This window comes from Ictalurus punctatus, chromosome 12 (genome assembly GCF_001660625.3).
Source record: "Ictalurus punctatus breed USDA103 chromosome 12, Coco_2.0, whole genome shotgun sequence".
NCBI classification, from domain to species: Eukaryota; Metazoa; Chordata; class Actinopteri; order Siluriformes; family Ictaluridae; genus Ictalurus; species Ictalurus punctatus.
This window is the reverse complement of record NC_030427.2, coordinates 17,243,711-17,261,891: the sequence shown is the minus strand read 5'-3', so window position 1 is coordinate 17,261,891 and position 18,181 is coordinate 17,243,711. Positions and strand designations below refer to the sequence as shown.

Genomic DNA, 18,181 nt, shown 5'->3' with positions numbered 1-18,181 from the left:
AACATTATGAGAATACTGTATGTACTGTATGCTCAGATTGTGTTGCTTCTCCTTTGCTCTTACACTGAAGACTATTGTGTTGGATTTACTTAAACTATACCTCAAAAATGGTGCATGTAGTAATTTTAAGTTAACTAGAAAACCTTTGTCGTGTATCCATAAGTTCAAGTTTTTTTTGTAGCTCATTTGCATGAACACACACTAATTAATTGAGTTGAACCCAGGTATTGAATAATATCGGTCTGTTTACTGCACTGCTCCGGGACATTCAATGTATTAAAATAAACAACACCGACAACTGGCACAACATAAAGCTTCAATTGAGTACAACTAAAAAATATATCACTTCATTAAAAAAAATCAACAAAAGGGTTTCAGACAGTTAGTACAAAATGAAGTATTTTGTTTTTTGACCGATTGCAATACTACTCTGGGGGGAAAAAAGCAAAAAAAAAAAAAAAAACCCTCATTACTCGACGCAAACTTGATGCATACTTGCAAACTTTTTTTTTTTAAACAAAGTATTCATAAGTATTTAACAAGTTTATAATTATGGAAACATTTGTAGAAATTCAAAAATTCTGTTTAAAAAGTACCCCCTTGAGCACAAACGCAATAAACATGTATTAATGGATGTTAAAAAGACTAACTCTACTGTTTTACTTCATTTATTTAAAGAAAGTTTTGACCGTCTTCACCGCTTCAGAAAAAGGCTCCAAGTTTTTCGCTGTGCATCAAATTTGCATGTCTTTATATACTTATATACACTTTATATACCTTTATGTTCAGTTTGCTTAACCTTAACCTGACTGTAAAACATATCTACTGAAATGGTTAGGACTAGTGTTTTGACACACAGCATAATATTGTGATTATTTTGACCCTTGATTGTGTGTTGAACTGCGCAAACCGGCTGAAAACAGTGCAATCATTTTGACATGATTTAACTTCATCTATTAATCCATCCATCCATTCTCCACACTGCTTGGCACTGGTTTGTCCCTCCTCAGGTCGCTGTGTGTAAGCTCTCACTGCTGCTGACCAGGAGAGCCCCATAGGTCTTGCTGTTTTGGAGGTGCTCCAACCAGTCCTGTGGTCATCACTAATTGACCCTCGTCAAAGTCACTCAGTTTTTCATGCCTGCCCATTTCTTCCACATCCAACACATCGTCTATGAGAACCGACGGTTCACATATCGTCTAATCTATCCCTAACCCAGACCTTAACGTGCACTTTTATATGATAATCAACGTTATTCGCGTCATCTGTGAGTTAAGTCTGTGAGTCAAAACATAATGTTCTGGCTTATCTGTGTATGTAGGTAGCTAAGTTCAGTTTCAGTCATTTCTCCTGCTATGGATCTTCCCAAATAGATACCCAAAAATTTGCACTTTCTGAAAATGCTTAAGACTCATCTTTTACTTTGCTGCTGTAATCACGAAGACTGGTCTGGTGCTCATTCCAGGAATTCTCTTCAAAATCTGCTCATAATGAACATCCTGTAAACACACTCTGTCTTTCCTCCCTGACACCTGTACACTGGAATTATTTATAATCGCACTATCCGGTGTCACCCAGATGAGGATGTCTTTTGTTTTGAGGCTGGTTCCTCAAAAGGTTTCTTCCTCATGGAGTCTCAGGGAGTTTTTCCTCACCACTGTCACCTGTGGCTTGTTCTTTGGGACAATGTCTGTTATAATTACTATACAGATGAAATTGATTTGAGTTTCTGCTTACTGGCATTCTTCTGATAAAGCCCAGAATTAATTAATAATAATCCGTCGATTCCAATAGTTCTGTGATGTGCAGACGGCGAGTCTAATTCAGAATCTGACATCTCATTTGGACTGAGGCATGTGCTCGGTCACTAGTGAAGCATCTATGATCTGGTGTTCTTGTAGTTCAAGTTCATTAGTTTTGGGGGGGTTTTTTTCTTTTTTCCCAGGACATTTTTTTTTTTCTTCCCTTTTTCACATACATGTGTATTTATAGAGCTGAAGTGTCTTGTTGCTAGGAGATGGCATGAGAGCAAATAAGAGGAGAGAGAAAAGGATGAGAGGTGCATTACTTATGGTATCTGAATGACAAACACTCACTCTCACGCCATGAGTCAGCGCTGTTCCCACTCACATGTTCCAGCTCTTGTCCCACACACACACTCAGCTCATCATGTATGAGCTCCATCTGTGCGGTGTGACCTTTCTCTCGATCACGCCAGGCAAATAAAATGTACTTTAGGTGAGAAATTTGTCCTAACTACATATTTGACAGGTTTGTTTTCAGCCAGAGTCAATTAAAGACCATACCACATTTTCCGATCTCCTCAGGAATCATCTACCCCCCTCAGTCAGGTCAGAACAGGCAATTTCCAGTTTTTGGACCCCTTATGGAGGCAGTGGATGGAAAGACGTTTCAGTCGGATGAAAAAGTGCGACAGAAGGTGTATCAGTGGAATCCTAACACTCGTTAAGTGCTGGAACACTTGCATTAAACAAAATAAAGATTATATGGAACAGAGATGCCTCCACCTCCACCACCAGGTCTAGTCCTTCTTATTACTAATATATATGGCTGAAATACTGTTACCTCAGACAGAGAGGAAGTGATGGAAGAAAGACTATTTCAAACATATGACCTTGCTGTGGCCTTGACCCTCTTTTGATCAATTCCCAAATCTCATCACTTCATCTGCTGGTTATAATAATAATTCCATATAAATCCTACAACCACTCACTCTGAATATATCTTGCTAACAAGAAACCTAGCACCTGGTGATGGAGGAATAAAAAGTATGCGCTTGTGATTTTCAGTAAACAATGCAATTTTTATTAAAAAAAAAAAAAAATAGGCTTTTGATTTGACTCACTAAAGGGAGTGCATTAAACTTCAAAACACTAAACTGGTAACACAGCAGAAGGACTGGAATCGTAATCGGCGCTACAGATTTATTTTTATTTATTATATCAGCACTACTGTATTGTTGACGGATTGTTAAAGTCAAGTTTTGGGGTACGTGTTGTGTATCGTAGAATTGTCTTTAAATATTGGGACATGATATTTTTGCTGTTATACATATATACACTGAAAACATTTGGGTTTGAGACCAAAAGATGAATGAGACGATAGATCAGATTTTCAGAATTAATTTCCTGACATTTGAATCTAGATGTGCTAAACAACTAAGAACATGGCAACTTTGGTGGCAGATAACCCAGTATTTAGGCGAGCGAAAGTATAGGAACAGACGGTCTTAAAGTAAATAACACTTAATATTTGGTTGCATGTCCTTTGCTTGCAGTAACTTCATCAAGCCTGCGACTCACTGACATCACCAAACTGTTAGGTTCTTCTTTTATGTTGCTTTTCCAGGTTTTTACTGCAGCTTCTTTCAGTTGTATGTTTCGGAAGGCTTTTTTTTAATGCCAAGGACATACAGCATACAGTACCGAATGCAGAAAATTCTTAAAGGAAATAATTTTTGTGTTAAAGTATTTGTCATAAACCCAACATGGCTATTTTGTCCTGTAGCACGTGTGTGGTTTTTTGGCAGCATTTTAGCACTAATGGTAACGGATCTGTTTTCTGTTCACTGCCTCACACTGCCATGGGCTTTATAAGCTAAATGCTGCCTGCAGACAGACACTCGATCTGTAAAACGTATTGTCTGGTGGGATGTCCTGTTCCTGCAGGTGTGGGAACGTTTTGTTTTAGATAGGTATGCTGTGAGCTAAGAGAGAGGATCAAGAGCTGTAAGCATATTTCTCCAAATATAAATACAAAGCATTACTACTTAAACTTTTTAAACCAGTGGTGCTCAACACTGGAGGTGCACCCCGCCAGGGGAGAGCTCGGAAGGGGGTGCAAATTGATTTCAAGGGGGGGGGGGGGGGGGGAAGCACTGACAGGGTATCATTTGGGTGCTCAGTATATTTGATTGCTTTTCAAATAGAATGTGCATAAATGGAAAAACTGCTGGGGAGAGGCGGCGCTTAGCTGCCTTTTATCTAGCTGTCAGTGCAGACCAGTGTTGCCAACTTAGCGACTTTTCAGACCCCTTTAGCGACTTTTTTTTTGCCCAAAAAACCCACCTAATGACAATTCTAGCAACGTTTTGGACAAATCTTAGCAACTTTCCAAATATCAGCAGTACTATCCTGCAAGCACGAGGTCTTGCTTTCCTGCTGCACTCACACCTCTCTCTGCATCTGCTCTGTTCAGTGGGGGTCTGAGAGCCGGAGATTTAACAATGTCGTGGATAACGAGACGTTCCAAATTTACATCATTCTTATGTGAATGTTTTTAGAACGCAAGACAATTATAATGCAGCATGTTTTACATGTAATAATCAACGTTATTACAGCCTAGTTCAAAGCAGTTATAGTGTTTAGAAACATTTTTGATCATTCGTGTTCCATACCTGTCTGTTATATAGTTTTATAAAAGTTATTTTTTTTGAAAAACCATAAAAGTTATGAAAAGAAATGGGGAAAAAAGTACAAAAAAATCTATCCATCAAAACTGATTTGATTTCATATAGAATAGATAATCATTATACCTGGTCTCCTCCAATATGGGGAGAGGGTGGGGGTGTCCACATGATGGGGGAGGCTTGTGGGGGCTTTAGTTACAAAACTTTCAGAACCGGTTTTAAACTGTTAAGAATGTGGGTGCCAGTAGAGATTGTCGTCAGCTGACGAGACTGATGATGAATAATTGTTTCTGAAATCCACTTTTTGCGGAACATCTTTCTAAGCCTGGAATCACACCAGATGCAACTTAAGCGTCACATCAAGCCTTCAGTCTGTTCACACTGAGTGTGTCTCAACTGTGTTTCCGTATGAGGCCCTGGCAGCAGAAAGAGCAACAGCACACTGTTTTAATCTCTTTAATACCCCCCACCGAACTCTCCTGTTGAGTAATTACCCACCTGTAGCTCATTACTTCACAATACTTCACAAGTGTCTGTTGTGTGTCACATAACATGTCAGTGTGAAAAAAGACATTTTGTTAGTTAATGTGAAATATAAACTATCAGTGTGCACTATATGGCCAAAAGTATGTGGACTTCTTCCCCAAATGGTTACCATAAAGTCAGAAGCTCACAATTGTATCGTAATGTCTCTGTATGCTGTAGCATTACAGTTTCCCTTCACTAGAACTAAGAGACCCCAAACCTGTTCCAGCATGACACAAAGTGCACAAAGCGAGCTCCATGAAGACATGGTGTGTTAAGGTTGGAAGAAGGTGGAAGAACTCGAGTGTCCTGCACAGAATCCTGACCTCATCCCCACTTTTGGGATGAACTGGAGCCTCCTCATCCAACATCAGTACCTGACCTCAACCTCACTAATGCTCTTGTAGCTGAATGAACACAAATCCCCACAGCCACGCTCCAAAATCTAGTGGAAAGCCTTCCCAGAAGAAAGAGTGGAGCTTATTATAACAGCAAAGGGGGAACATCTCCATATTAATGGCTGTGGTTATGGAATGGAATGTTCATAACTTAGATGTCCACATACTTTTGGCCATGTTGTGTATGTCTGACTTAACTATCAGTTATTAAGTTCACAGTCATGATCAGATTACTGTATTTATTAGAAAAGCCACCCAAATATTTTGGATAAAAATAGTCCAAAATCTGGGACGTGAGGCTCATGTGGAAGAAGTTTGAATACATCTGGTTTGGCCAGGGACGCTGTAAAACCCAAGACTGAAACATTTTAGTGGAATGTAAGTTTCTGGAGTTGAAGTCAGGCCAGTTTTTATCGCCATCACTCACGCAGGGAAGGCGATATATAATATTAACCTTTATACAGAATATTCCACTCGACTGTTCCACTGCAGCTTTTGTGCTGTTGGTATTAACAGCCGGTTGGTTTAGAGACGTCTCCTGTATTCCCTTGCTGCACTGTTGGGGTTCTTGCTGTAGATACACAATGTGTTTGACTGTGAGAATGAAATCTGTTACTTTTCCTTTACTTTCCAGACTACATAAATGCAGATAGTTCCCAGAGTATGACCTTCCACTCAGTAACTATTGAGTCTGTCCTGTTGATATGTGAAGGTGTACACTCTTATAAAATGCTGAGATATGGGCTCGAGTTCTGTTTTGACTGCTACCTCAAGGACGCTGTGATCAGCATATTAAAATAAATAATTCTGCTGCATGTAAGTTTTAGTCAAAAATATATGAACAGTAAAGGAAAACTGAAATAAAACAGGTAGTTGAAGTATTTGCTATTTCTGCAGATGTTTTGGGGATTTTTAGGATTTAGTTAGTTTATTAGTTACACCAAGTCTCCCATCATTTAGTATGGAAAGGTGAAACCAGGGTTTGGAGTACTGGTGGTTTTGAGACAAAATGTCAGTTTAATTATTTCCATGTCCATGATGTGCAGGGTTTGCCTTCCCAGAATGGGCGTACAAGCCAGAGTCAAGCCCGGGATCCAGACAGATCCAGCTGTGGCATTTCATCCTGGAGCTGCTCAGGAAGGAGGAGTACCACGATGTCATTGCCTGGCAGGGCGACTACGGCGAGTTCGTCATCAAGGACCCGGACGAGGTGGCTCGACTGTGGGGTGCCCGTAAGTGCAAACCTCAGATGAACTACGACAAGCTCAGCCGAGCGCTCAGGTGAGGACCGAGTGTCTCTGTTCTGATGTGTTCTGTCTCTCTGTCGGTATTGAAAACCAAGGAGGTTAATTGTTGTTTATCAACTTATTGAAAATCAACAATTATGCATTTTCTTGACATTGTACACTGTATTGTCCTGTATTTCTCCTAGGGTTGTCACGGTACCAGAAATTCAGTAGTCGGAACCAATACCAGTAAAATTCCACGGCACTCGGTACCAGTTTTGGTACCAAAGCAAAACACGAAAACATGCTAATTAAACAACACACTATTTTATTAAACAAAGTTAAATATCAATATAAAATGTATTTTTAAAAATGCCATTCTGTATACTAGTATATCTTTATTAAAGCTACTAGGAGTTATCCAGACAAGTATAAATGTTTTTCTGTCTGACTGATGTTAAGACATAAACAGTGCTAGCCACACATCTGTTATTTTCGAACACATAAACTTCAGATATATCGGTCATCAAAAGACTCTGGTGTGCAAAATTAGTAAACCCCATCATGTCCACCCATTTATTTTACCCCAATAAAAGTTAAAGTATTAAATGGTTCATGAGGACACCTGACCGTATTAGCGTTAAACGCGCGTATGCTAACATTAAGTAAACAAAAATATGGACTTGTTCTTGCAAAAATACATTCCAATTAGACTATGCTACAACATTCATATGTAACTGCTATCATCATTTTAAACTCACCTGCTTGAATACATACTCCAGGTAAGCAGCCGCTCTTCCTGAAAGCACGGTTAATTTAGTGGTACATCAATTTTAGGGGCGTGGCTTTTATACACTTAGCGGTAAAAGCACAAAAAGTGGAAAACGAACGTCTGAGAGAAATACATGTAGTTCACATACTTATGTAGTAGGTAAGTATGCAGTTTCAGACGCAGCCATGGTAACCTGCAAAGCTGCTGTTGCTTTGGCTCTTCTTGTTGCACGGTGCACCCATGAAAAGTTCCCAACTGACCACCTGTCAGCAGCGCGTCAGTACCAGTTTGACCTGGTACTACCGGTACTTATGAGAATCTGGTACCGTTACCTTTTTTTTCTTTTTGGTACCGAAGTACCGGTACTTTTTACAACCCTAATTTCTCCAAATGTATATGCATTTAAGTCAGAATAAGACTAATATTTAGGATTTTTAAATGCTGAACTTGCTGAACCCAGCTTAGACTCCTGGATAAATAAATATTCCACCAAAAGATGCAGCCAAATGCACAAATAAAGGAGATTGTTATCTAATTAATATGTAATGTTAGGGTTAACCAATCATACCAATATTCTAACTTTACTAAATTCAGTAAGATCATATTCAAATAAGGTTAAATACTTGGGTTCAGAAAGTATTCAGACCTCTTCAGTTTTTGTACATTATTGTTATGGATTTCATTTTAAACAGATTATATTTACCTTTTTTTAAAAAAAAAATATATATTAATCTGCACATAATAATCCATAAACAGGTACAAAAATCAAAGACTGAAATATTAAATTTAGATACATATTCAGATCCAGATTGAGTTCAGGTGCTTCCTGTTTACATCATTTATCTTGATGTTTCTAGAACTTGACTGGAGTCTATCTGTGGCAAATTCAAATGATTTGGATATGATTTAGAAAGGCACACACCTGTATATAAGGTCCTATAATTCAGTGCTGTCAGACCAAAGCCCAAGCCATGAAGGCCAAGGAACTCTCCGCAAAATGTAAAATTAGTAGAAAAGGTAGGCGCGTATTTCGTCGCAGTATTTTTGTGGGAAACGAGTTAACCGTGTAACTGCACATTAAACCCCGAGGCAAACAGGCTACTACAGCAGAAGACCATATCGGGTTCCTCTCCCTTCAGGAAAAGGAATCTGAGGCTACAGTGCGTCAGACTCACCCGAAACGGGCAGGTGACAGTGTGTCGGTCAGAAGAACGTAGTGTTTAGTGTGATATTTAATAGGAAGTAGGCGGTGCACTCTACACTGCACAGAAGTGTTTTTCCTACAGATCTTGTGCTTTTTCCATATGTGCATTAAAACACCTGTAGCTAAAGATTTTGGGTGTTAAGTGAAGACTTGAGACCTGCAACAAGTGATTTGTGAGCTGCTCGATATTGATTAATCATTCAGTCACTCAGGTGTTACCCTGACGCTGACCTAAATCCCCATCAGTTTCACAGAATGTCACTTTTACACATGATGGAATTATACAAAACGAACTCATCTCATCAAATCTTCATTTTTCCTTATTCTCTCTTTGGTCAATGTCTGATACTTACACATTTCATAAGTCTCTTATACTCATTGGTTTAAAAAAAAAAAAACACGAATGAAAGTGTTTCTCTTTAGAGCAAAATTTGTGCCTTTTCATAGCTCTTTCTTTCTTTGTCCTCTGTTTTATTTTCGCTTTTCTTCATTTGCCGTTCTCCCTCTGTGCTGCAGTCCTTCGGTCTGTCTGCATGTTAGTCATGTCTCTGCGTTTGTCTCCAAGGCAACAGCAAATGCCCACTCAAACCCATTGAACCCGTCCTTGCATCCCGTAATAATCCATATCACACCAGCATGCACGAAAAGGACCCCCCCTTCCCCCCCTCACCCCAAAATCTCTAGGGTCAAAATCTCTTAAGTGGTGTTGGAGTATGTGAAGATTCACAGAGCGACCCCTCTCTCTCTCTCTCTCTCTCTCTCTCTCTCTCTCTCTCTCTCTCTCTCTCTCTCTCTCTCTCTCTCTCTCTCTCACACTTTCTCTCACACTTTCTCTCTCTCTCACACACACACACACTGTCCTACTTTAATGTCTTGCACTCTATACATGCTTTCTCCTTAACACATAAAGCCTACACACTTCCTGTGATAGATACATTATTGTTCTTTTATAAAAAATTGAGTTCTTTCACTGTCTCACCAGCTCTCTGCATAATAGACTCAGGAGACTCTGATCTGCTTGCTTGCAGTCACATTCATCTTCAACTTTTTTCACCTGATTTATTTCCTACTGCTCTTGACTTTGGCTTGTGTTTGACAGATTTGATCTTACCCACAGCGTGCTTCAAACTCTGACACATCAACTCCACCCACGTGACCGTCGTCTTTATTACTCTCTTGTAAATCTTTGTAGATTCCAAAATTGAGATCAAGTCTTGATCAGGTTAACCCTCATACAAACCAAACTATAATGCAGACCATGCATCTTTGGATTAAATGCAGGATCTCTGTAATGCTAATAGACATCTCTAGTACCTCTGACCATCACACCCACTCATGTGGTGTTGAACATCCTATTCCAGATTTATTCCCTCTTTACTGTTATTATTAGCTCCACTCTTTCTTCTGGGAAGGCTTTCCACTAGATCTTACCGTGTCTCTGTGGGGATTTGTGATCATTCAGCTACAATGTTGTAGCACTGATTTTGGGTGAGGAGGTTTCAGTTCATCCCAAAAGTGTTCAGTGGGGTTGAGGTCTGGACTCTCGAGTTCTTCCACCTTCTTCCAACCTTAACACACCATGTCTTCATGGAGCTCGCTTTGTGCACTTTGTTTGGGCCTCTTGGTTCCGTTGAAGGGAAATTGTAATGTTACAGCACACAGACATTCTATACAATTGTGTGTTTGGGGAAGAAGCACATCTGGTGTGTGATGGCCAGGGGTGCACATACTTTTGCACATGTCTTGTAGTTTAGCGTGTAGAACGTGATCTATGAAGTTATTCTTGTGTGTGAATATATTTAGAATTACATCAGTGGAAACCCTTAGTAGTAGTAATAAAAAAAAAAAAAAGAAAGAAAGCGTAATTGCGGCTAAACTGATTTACACAGAGCTCGCATCCCACTCACTGTCCGCATCATCGACAGAGTAATTATTGTCTTTGGTGCTTGTAGCAAGCTGCATACGGTTGACGGATAAAACATATGGTAAAAATCTTATAAAGGGCGATTTAAAGATGGATTGTTACGCTGCCTTGCCTGACGATTTGGCTCATGCGGCCTTGTCTTGGGAGGAGCGTGTTTTTAAGGGACGTCTTTGCTGAGAGTGATGAGTGGACCATCAATCCATTTCATTTACCTAGTGTAGTTTTGGTGGATTTCTGTCAGAAACTCACCCTACTTTTTGAGAGTCCAACAAGCATGCATTCATAATGCACACACTACATTACATTTCATTACATTACGTTTCCAAATGCAGCAGTGGAAAAGACAACTATAATGAGGGATTTCCACCCATCTACGGTTTAATAAAGGTCATTGGGGCGATAGATTGCACGTACACAGCTATACAATCACCAAGTTTTGAGGAACTTAGACCACAATAAGCAGTATTGCGAGCTAGCTACTGGGCCTTTTTAAAAGGAAGTTGTTTGCCATATATGGTGATGGGGTGTTTCTATGTAAATTTGTGAGGCTGTGCAGGAGCAGAGCAATTTAGATTGTGTTGGATTGATCAGTGTTCGTTGTGCTGTAGCCGTGTGTACTCTAATGTGATAAATACCACTGTTCTTGTGTGTCCTGGTGGTTCATACATAGAAGCAGATTCACATTCACGTTATTTCACATTCTGCTTTTAGCTAGTTGTGCTCTGAGTCCTGTAGCTCTCCGTGACCCTATTTTTTAATCCTGCGTTCTCCACCATACTGAGTAGAGTCTCTCATCTGCAGTTATAAACTTCCCAATCACTACTGCGATTTCTTTAGCCCAGATTGAATCAGCTGGGAAATGCTGCCCGTGTGTGTGTGTGTGTGTGTGTGTGTGTGTTCCTCTACACCAGACCTTAATGATTTTGGGGGAAGCTTCCATTTCCTGCTTGCTGCTGACCATAGCCATTGCTGTTTTTCTCGAGCTAATACAGAAGCTTAGGAGTTTGGAGATGGATAGAGTGTGTGCTGGATTTAAGTTGAAATGTTTTTCACCTCATGTAATATAAACAGTATTTTATAACGAGTGTCCTACTTTGTTATGCAGTCTGTTGAAGGTATTGTTCAGTATGCCGATATATCGAATCGAGAGCCTCGTATTGAGCAACACGATGCAATACACTGTATCGTCACACCCCTAGTGTGCACTCTGTTCTGACTCTTTGTATCTTGCAAAATCTTAGTGTTATTCCAAACTCCTATTACGAACATTATTTGACCCCTCTAATATTGTGCATACATTAACAGAGAACATATAAGGTTCACACTGTGACCCTGACCAGGAGAAAGCAGTTACTAAAAATGAATGAATGAACATCTGGTAGTCTTGATCAGATCTTTTCAGCATTGTGGAGTTAAAGGTAAAAATGCTTATTTTAGCATGGAAAAGCACAAAGTCAACCTCCTGTGCACTGTTAAGACCAGAGGAAAGGAAAATGATACGCTTCTTAATAGACAGATCAATATGCTTCAATGTGTTTTTTTTTTATTATTATTATTATTATTATTGTTTCTGTAATTTCTGTACACCACCACAAAGTCTTGCAACAAATGTGTGATGGTGATTTGTTATGGATCTATTGGCCGAGCGAGTTAAAATTCAATCTTACTGAATTTTGTCGTCCGTCACACAAGCTTAACCATACCAACCTTATTCCCCCAGATACTACTACAATAAAAGGATCCTGCACAAGACTAAAGGGAAAAGGTTCACCTACAAGTTTAATTTCAACAAGCTTGTGCTCGTCAACTACCCGTTCATTGACATGGGGTCTGCAGGTAAAATTGACTGTTAATATGATCTTTGCTCCATATATATATATATATATATATATATATATATATATATATATATATATATATATATATATATATATATATATATATATATATATAAAAATATAATCTCTGAGTATGTCTGCATTCTTTTTACGTTCATTTTCTTTTCTCTCTTTCCTGTTTTCCTGTCAGGTTCCAGTGTGCCCCAGAGTGCTCCACCAATCCCATCAGGTGTTGGATCCCACTTTCGTTTCCCTCCTTCTACCCCATCTGATGTTCTCTCCCCGAATGGTGAAGAGCTGCGCAGTCCTGGAGTGTTTGCCAGTGTGGCCCGGAGGGCGGCACGGGGGTCTGTGTCTGACTGCAGCGACGGCACCTCTGTAGCCTCGGAGCTAGAGGAGGTGGGCATCAATGCCAGTGATGAGCGCCCAGCAGAGCGAGCCTTCAGATCTCTGTTCCTGCCACACCATCCACGGCTAAGTCACGACTCTCTGTTTCGCATGTACGGTGTTCCTCCCCCTGGCCCTGTACCCTTCCCTGCCTCACCTCTGCCTGGTGGCGCCCTGCTGCCCCCGCAGCTCTCACCTGCCCTCTCCATGACTTCAACACCAACCTCACACCTGCCCTATACACCCTCGCCCTCACTGGCGTCACCCATGCCCGGCTCACGCTTCTCCTTCAGCCCTGAAGACATGAAGCGCTATCTGCAAGCACATGCTCAGAGTGTCTACAACTACCACCTCAGTCCACGTGCCTTCCCACACTACCCCAGTATTGTTGTGCCCCAGCCGCAGCGTCCTGATAAGGGCCTGGCAGGGCCGGCAGTGGGCACACACTTCGCTGCTCACCCACTGCACCACCAGCAGCCTGAAGAGTCACACCCCTCACCCTTTAAATTCAAGCTTCAGCCACCACCGCTGGGCCGAAAGCACCGGGATGGCCCGCCCTCCTCAGCAGCAGGACACATTCCTTCTGGTTCTGCCTCCACAGGCTTGTTTGTGGGTGAAAGTGGCTCTGGCATAGGCCAGGGTTCCAATTCTGCACCTTCTGGACTGGCCAACAGTGGCTCCGGAGGGCCGCCAAAGATCAAGGTCGGTATTTACTTAATATCTTAGGGTGAAATGAAAAGAACGTGTAGTCAACACAATTGGACAATTCATAGTCATTCATTAGCCTACCTGCAGGTGGAAGTCGGATCGCGTCCTCGGTTCACGTGCATGAGAATAGCAAACTCCACAACACGACACTGCTTTGCATCACCAAGAATTCTTTTTGTTTGTTTCTTTGGTTGTTGAACAGATGATTTGTCCACCTCTGGTGTATAAACTACATCTGTGTTTGTAAACAAAAAGAGATGCACGCCAAACCTGGTTGCAAAAAGATCTGGGCAGCCTATAATCCTTGCTCGTTTTTTAATCAGACTCTCAATCTATCAATAATTTTATTTAGGAATCGGAGTGACGTTAGCTAAAATGTTTAAATGACAGCGAGTGCTATTCGGCTAATCTGCTTTGGGACAGCATTTGTATGAGAGATGAACTGAAGGCATACAATAAAAGTCTCAATGATCACAGTGTTGTGGGAACGTTCAAGACGTAACGATTTATGATTACAACGAGCATGTCCAACTCCTCAGTAAGCACCTGAGTTAAGTATCCAGAGTTAGCTAGTTCGTTTCTTCATTTAGATTTTTCGGCAAGCTACGTAGGTTTGTTAAAGCAGTATGACGTAGGTAGGTTAGCTAACTAGCAAGCTAAGCGAACAAGCTTAAGTAATTCACTGATATAATAGGTGGCTACCTAGCTAACTTAGAGATGAAACAGGGACAGCGAAGGAGGAGCTTCTCATGTCAGTTTTTTTCCCCTTATTGCCTGTAACAACAGCCGTCTTCTATTGGCTTGGAAAGGTGTCCAATTCAATAGTATGCAATAAAAACAAATGTGTTTATCACTTTCCTGATTCTGAAGATCACAACACTACATTTTATAAAAAAATTCTGTTTCTGCAACCAGGAGGTGTGTGTGACATGGAATATAATAGACTACATATTATATTCACCACTTTATACATGTCAAACATAATGTAATGTTTATGTATATGTGTATATATTTTCAATACTCCAACCCTCCTCTCCTCCAGGTTGAGCCTGTCTCAGACATAGAATCAGAGGAAGAAGTAGAGGTCACTGATATAAGCGAAGATGACGACAACTGTGATGTCTTTGCCCCATCACACTGCAACGGAGGATCTGCCCTTCTGCCCGCCCCTGATGGGATCATAGACAATGAGGAGGATGATCTTGAGGAAGATGTATTTAAGACTCCAGCAGCACCCCCTTCTGGTGCTATTAGTGGCATTGCCATTGGGGTTGGTATGACATTGCCAGGCCTCAAAGCTGAACCCAGAGAGGGAAGTCCCAGCAGCCCCGGTGGCACCCAGTGCATCCCGCTGAAACTGCGCTTCAAGCGCCGCTGGAGTGAAGACCAGCGAATGGAGGCAGAAACCGAGGAGGCTGAAGACAAAAAGAGCCGTGCTGAAAAGGAGGAACCCTCAGCCCGAGAAGTGCAACCTCAAAGGGTACAGCCAAACAACGAGGGAAGAAGCCCCGTGAACTTGGCCGCACCCCTGAGCTCGGGCAAGAGGAGAGTGAGCTCCGAGCTTCAGAAAGCAACAGCGCAACTGTCTTTAGAAAACAATGGGTCCTGAGGAGAGAATTGTGCATACTGTCATATGTAAGATGATATGCACCGATCTGTGCTTAGCTATTGGCTGTGGATACAGACTTACACACATTCAAAACCATTGGCTGAAAAATTAAATCTATATGCAGTAACTCTCAGCGGTTTTCCACACATGAATGCCTGACGCATGCTGACTTCAAGGTGCTGAGACACTACAAATGGCTGATACTGACTGCTCCTCCTCTGCAGGATGATTCAAAAAGTCCCACACCCACGTTTGACCTTCTCACTCTTGGTCTGCTCCATTTCTCAACCACGCCCATCAAATTTTCATGAATAAACTGACCATGACGCACTATAATGGGCGTTTCTTTTCCTTGGAACTCCTTTGTGACTCTGCTATTTACATTAAAGGGAGGAGCATCGATGCCTTTCCAACACAGTTTAACAAACAACAAAGTGCCTGAAATGGTCAACATAGTCCGCTATACAGAGCAATGAGTAAAGGAGCCGATATTGAGAGATGACCTTTCCCACCTCTGGGCTGTAGTACTTCTGACAAATTGGACATGTAAAGTCACACCTCGTCATTCAACGATGGCTTTTTATCCTCCCAGACATTAAGTTAAGAACAGTCCTCCGTCAGCATGACGTTCTTAAAGAAGTCTCAGGTCCTCGGAGGGACGTTTTTGCCGTACAAGTTTCTGAAGCCTTTTTGCTCGCAAAACAGTACCTCCTTACAGTCACTGCCTTCACACCTTGATGCTACACACTAACTGTTAAACACTGCCTTATAACGCTCGTGGGGTCCACAAAAGAGTTTCAGAGGCATAGCAGAGTACCTCTCTGTCCCCAGTCCTATTCACTCAGCTTCTGTTAGTTAAAGGGACCACTTGAACTTCCACTGATGTCTCCAGATGTAAATACATCCCTGATGCAGCATAGATTTTAGTGTATCTACCCTCTTTAAAGCTTGGCATTAATTCCTGCGACCAAGTACGATTTGTATATAATGACTGGTTCTCCCCTTTTAATCAATTTTGACCCTGAAAGAGACGGTACTGCACAATGAGCAGTTGCTCTTACAGGTGAGAGTGGTGAATAGAAGATTGTAGCATGTTTTCAAAGTCCTTCATGCCTGTCTAAAGAATTCTTGAAAAATAGCAGGTTCGTGAGCAAAAATCTCAGGCACACGTCAGCAAGTCCTAACCTCGACTCTATGGGTCCATGAAGCCTTTTACAGAAAGAATTTAAAACGTGAGATTGTGCCTTCTCCTATACGAGCAGATTTGCTTTCCTATTCTTTAAAAAAAAAAAAAGAGAAAAACCATCACATTTAAACAGAAAAAGACTCAACCTCAGATTTGGGCGGCTGTGGTTTAGGTGGTAGAGCGGGTTGTCCACTAATGCCGGCCCACATGCCGAAGTGTCCTTGGGCAAGACACTGAACCCCAAGTTGCTCCTCATGGCAGGCTAGCACCTTGCGTGGCAGCTCTGCTGTCATTAGTGTGTGTGTGTGTGTGTGTGTGTGTGAGAGAGAATGGGTGAATAAGACACAGTGTATGCGCTTTGTAGAACCGCAGAGGTAAAAAAAAAAAAAAAAAATTTTAAAAAGCGCTATGTAAGTGCAGACCATTTACTTCTGTATTGTCTTGGACTTGTATTTTTTTTTAGCAGAAAGAAAATCAAAATAAAGCCCATATATTGCATACATTCATTATATATATATATATATATATATACATATATATATATATTTGATACAGATAATCTATATTCAAAACTTTGAATAGTTTTGATAATTCTATTTTTAAAGATAAGAATATTTAAAATATGCGCAAGACCTCAAATGTGTAATTACAGGGATCCTACATTGCTTTTCTGAGAATGATTAGGGTTTACAAAGTGTTATTAAAGAAAAGACAGGAAGTGATTGTACCTTAAGCATTGATAATTTTATGATAAATTTCCCACACATGCACGATCATACACAGAAGCAGAATGCAAGGTGAAGGCAGGGATATTTCACGCAAGTTGAACTGAATTGTCGCTCCTCTGCGCATACATGAGCTAGTGCTTTCGTTAGAACCGCGTTTAATGGCGTTGCAGGTTCTGCAGAGTAGATGAGATCATGCAGGAGCAATCCCTGACCTCAGGAAATAAAGCAGGTCTGGGTCAAATCCGAAAAAAGTTCAATATTACACCCTTAAGTCAGTGGAACATAACTGAGGCAGGTTAAAACATTTTAAATGTTTTTTTTTTTTTTTTTTTCCTTTCCATTGCTGAGTACATACTGTAAGCAAATCTATGGCAGTGCAAAACTTTGCCACAGCTTTCCCCCTTTTGCTTTATCCCTTGACTTCTCTGTCTCTCTCTCTCTCTCTCTCTCTCTCTCTCTCTCTCTCTCTCTCTCTCAAAAGTTTTAGATGGAGTTCATCAGCGCCGCATTACACCAGCTCTACATGACAGCTGCCTTACTTATTCATACTTGTAAAAGAATTTCAGATATTTTTCATATCTTCAGTATAGACATTGCTGTTTTTATTCTACCTATTCATGTCATCATTTATTATTTTTAAACAGTGATATTTTGTACCCTTTCTTGAAAGATTTCAGTTTCAGCAAAGTGTATTCCAAATTCATAATGGCAAATACAGTCCTTGCTTTGTAGCTTGCCTTGTACGCTGGTTTTAATCATTAAAAAGCCAGAAAAAGGGGAGGGGTAACATTATGCTATCACATTATTTTTATCTAAATATATTCTTTTTTTTTTTTCTTTTTTCTTTTTTTAATCTTGTGTACATATATATATATATATTTTTCATTTTGGTGGACTGTAGAACAATGAAGAAGTTTCTTTATTGTGTATAAGGTGTCTGTTTCTTTTCTGTACATGTATTAATCTCTTCCTCACCCGCACATATGCTTATGCTCTCAGCAGTTATGTGTAACACTCTAAAGAAGATATGTAACTTGACATCATGAGGAAATGTATTTTAGTTTCTCCTTTTTAAAACTATAATCAGGGTTCATTAAAAACAGGTAAACGTGAATCAAATTGCCTTAGGTGTCTTTTATTTTTATTTCTTTTATTCAAATGTTGGCTAAAGATAAATCATAGCTGCTTGGTGTGTATAGACGTGCAAGTCTACTACATGAACATGTAACGCTGCAGTCTTTGTCTAT

The 18,181-nt window shown here is 40.5% G+C and overlaps 1 protein-coding gene across 2 annotated transcripts in view; it reads left to right on the top strand.

The window, feature by feature from the left end:
- Positions 1–18,044, top strand: part of erf (Ets2 repressor factor) — a 41,466-nt gene extending 23,422 nt beyond the window's left edge. The window contains exons 2-5 of one of the 2 annotated variants that reach the window (XM_017482040.3): positions 6,414–6,633; positions 12,199–12,314; positions 12,507–13,405; positions 14,454–18,044. In XM_017482040.3, the coding sequence (XP_017337529.1) occupies positions 6,414–6,633; positions 12,199–12,314; positions 12,507–13,405; positions 14,454–15,020 (1,802 nt within the window). In that variant the 3' untranslated portion in view covers positions 15,021–18,044. Of the gene's footprint in view, positions 1–6,398; positions 6,634–12,198; positions 12,315–12,506; positions 13,406–14,453 lie in introns of both variants that reach the window. The other variant, XM_017482039.3, reaches the window with a different exon arrangement.
- Positions 18,045–18,181: the final 137 nt, after the last annotated feature.